The following is a 2,070-nucleotide window of genomic DNA, read 5'->3' as shown; positions in this document are numbered from 1 at the left end:
TTTTTTAACTTTTATTATCTTCAACCATCCTTAATGAGAAAAAAATCTCTTGAAACTTCATCAAAGGTAAAGAAATGAAAATTATATTTAACTCCACGAAAATGCAAGCTGAAAAAACTCTGGCGCAGCGAAAGTCCGCCAGAAGATAGTATTTTTTGAAGTATGATAAAGTTTTTGCGACACTGGGGGGGGGGGAGGGGTAATTGAGTATGTTCGTAGTCGAACTTTTTTGTTATCTCATCACTCTCTATGGATTGACATCATAAAATATATATGTTACATTTAACGGCGTTTTTCGCATATTAAACGCATGTGCAGCAAACTTTGGCCGCCCCTGGAGGGGAAAGGAGGCTGAATAGAGGAGGGTCGTAGTATAATTTTTTTCTTATATTATCAAGCCTAATCGATTGGCATCATAAAAAAAAAGTATATGCTACATAGAACGTGTTTTTCCCTATATTTGGTGTAAAAAAAAAGGGGGGCCATATAGCAAAAAAAATGCTAACTTTGGACCTCTATATCTCGGGAACTAGTGAACCGATTGAGCTCAAATTTTAATCAGCTCTATTCCTCGTAAACTGGTATCTGTGTTTTCAATTTCACCCCTCTCCGCCCCGTCCGTTGTTTGATCAGTGAAGTATAATTTTCATCACCAACTGCCCCTGAAAGGAAATAACACTTTTTATAGAATAATCCAGTATTGTATTTTTCGCATCATATACCTTCAAAAATGCCGTTAATTTTTAAATACTGGCAAAATGGCAATTTGCCTTGTGTTCCATTATAATTGTACTTCAGACAAATGTCTTCGGAAATCAGTTTGCTGAAATTTTTAATTAAACCGCCAGCTTTTATCTTCATTTTAACAGTTGCAACCTAGTAATATAAGATTATAATTATAAGGATTTCTATAGAAACTAGAAAATACTCTTACATAAAAAGGAATATCCTCCTCAGATATACCGTTATTCAGTTTCTCTAATTCTTCCACCGTTTTTATCGGGAAAACAGTTGACACTTCGGTGGGCATCGTTTCATTTTTATAGATTTTATTTAGCAATAGTGAATGTGATGCCAAGACGTCCATAATTGCCTGATTTTGTTTTACGATTTTTTCTGAAACAAGATAGGTCTTGTTATCCAATAAAGACCTGCAAATATAGGGAAATCTTACCTTCTAATTTTTTTAACTGCATTTTTAAATTAATGCATTCGCTGGTATTTTGGTTATCTGAAAACATAAAACCATCAATTTGTAAAATTCCATAACAGATATTCCCACCTAGATTGCGAAAAAAGTTCTTCTCCAAAAGCTGCATTGCATCTTCTGACTTTACCTGGAGATGGTGGACAATTTTCCTTTGCTGTACTCATCTTCTGAAACAATTAATAACGTAGATAGTGGTGTAGTTATTGATCGCAACTGTGTAACAACGGCATGATTAACCAATTTTCTTCATGCCATGGTAGGATAATTAGCTTGCAATTTATATCTTTTATTTCAAATTTCTCTTCATCATTACTTAATTCTTTATCTGCAAGACATACACCCAAGATATTTTTCGATGATACTGGTTCCGTAAAAAAATCACTCAGGTTTTTGAAGCGTTTTCCAGTAAGCATCATCATTCCATTTTCTTTTATGAAACCCGTTAGTTTTATGGGTATATAAGGATTTATAGCGCAATAGCAGTTGGGTTCATGTAAGCTTAAATAATATAAGCTGCAACTATAGCTTATAATTTTTCCAGTTTTACTTTTAAAATTCGGGGTTGTTGGATGTAGAATAGGAATTTCATGTCTCTGTTTATTGTTTATTTGCTCCAATATTCCGGATGGTTTTTTGATGTACTTCTTTAAAATCTGCAGATAATTTTCAAAATTGTATGCCGAATAATCCGAAACGATTCCATGTTCTCTAACGCTATCTGGTAAATGGAGCAAACTATGAACATTGTATGTAACACTGTTTTGTCCGTATACCACAGGAAAGTTTTGTACGAAATAATTAATCATCTCCTGAATATTTGCGATGTCTAGCCGATAATTCTTTGGACATAGTAAAAGTCG

General features: G+C 33.8%; 1 protein-coding gene across 1 annotated transcript; it reads right to left on the bottom strand.

The window, feature by feature from the left end:
• Window positions 1-523: 523 nt before the first annotated feature.
• Window positions 524-1,221, bottom strand: LOC119660423. The gene is made up of 4 exons (XM_038068970.1): window positions 1,175-1,221; window positions 935-1,116; window positions 723-876; window positions 524-662 (listed from the first exon to the last, which is right to left on the bottom strand). The coding sequence occupies exons 1-4, from the start codon at window positions 1,194-1,196 to the stop codon at window positions 565-567; spliced, it is 456 nt and encodes a 151-aa protein (XP_037924898.1). The 5' UTR covers window positions 1,197-1,221; the 3' UTR covers window positions 524-564.
• Window positions 1,222-2,070: the final 849 nt, after the last annotated feature.

Source organism: Hermetia illucens, chromosome 6 (assembly GCF_905115235.1).
Source record: "Hermetia illucens chromosome 6, iHerIll2.2.curated.20191125, whole genome shotgun sequence".
Taxonomy (NCBI): Eukaryota; Metazoa; Arthropoda; class Insecta; order Diptera; family Stratiomyidae; genus Hermetia; species Hermetia illucens.
Note: the sequence above shows the minus strand (reverse complement) of the source record. Positions and strands in the feature narration are given on the sequence as shown.

Bases quoted from the DNA above. Each gene is read 5' to 3' on its own strand.
- LOC119660423 (XM_038068970.1), bottom strand. From the start codon at position 1,196: ATGCAGTTAAAAAAATTAGAAG. The intron at 877-934 runs GTAAGAGTATTT...TTATATTACTAG, and splicing joins AGGAGGATATTCCTTTTTAT to GTTGCAACTGTTAAAATGAA. The intron at 663-722 runs GTATATGATGCG...ATTTCCTTTCAG, and splicing joins AATTAACGGCATTTTTGAAG to GGGCAGTTGGTGATGAAAAT.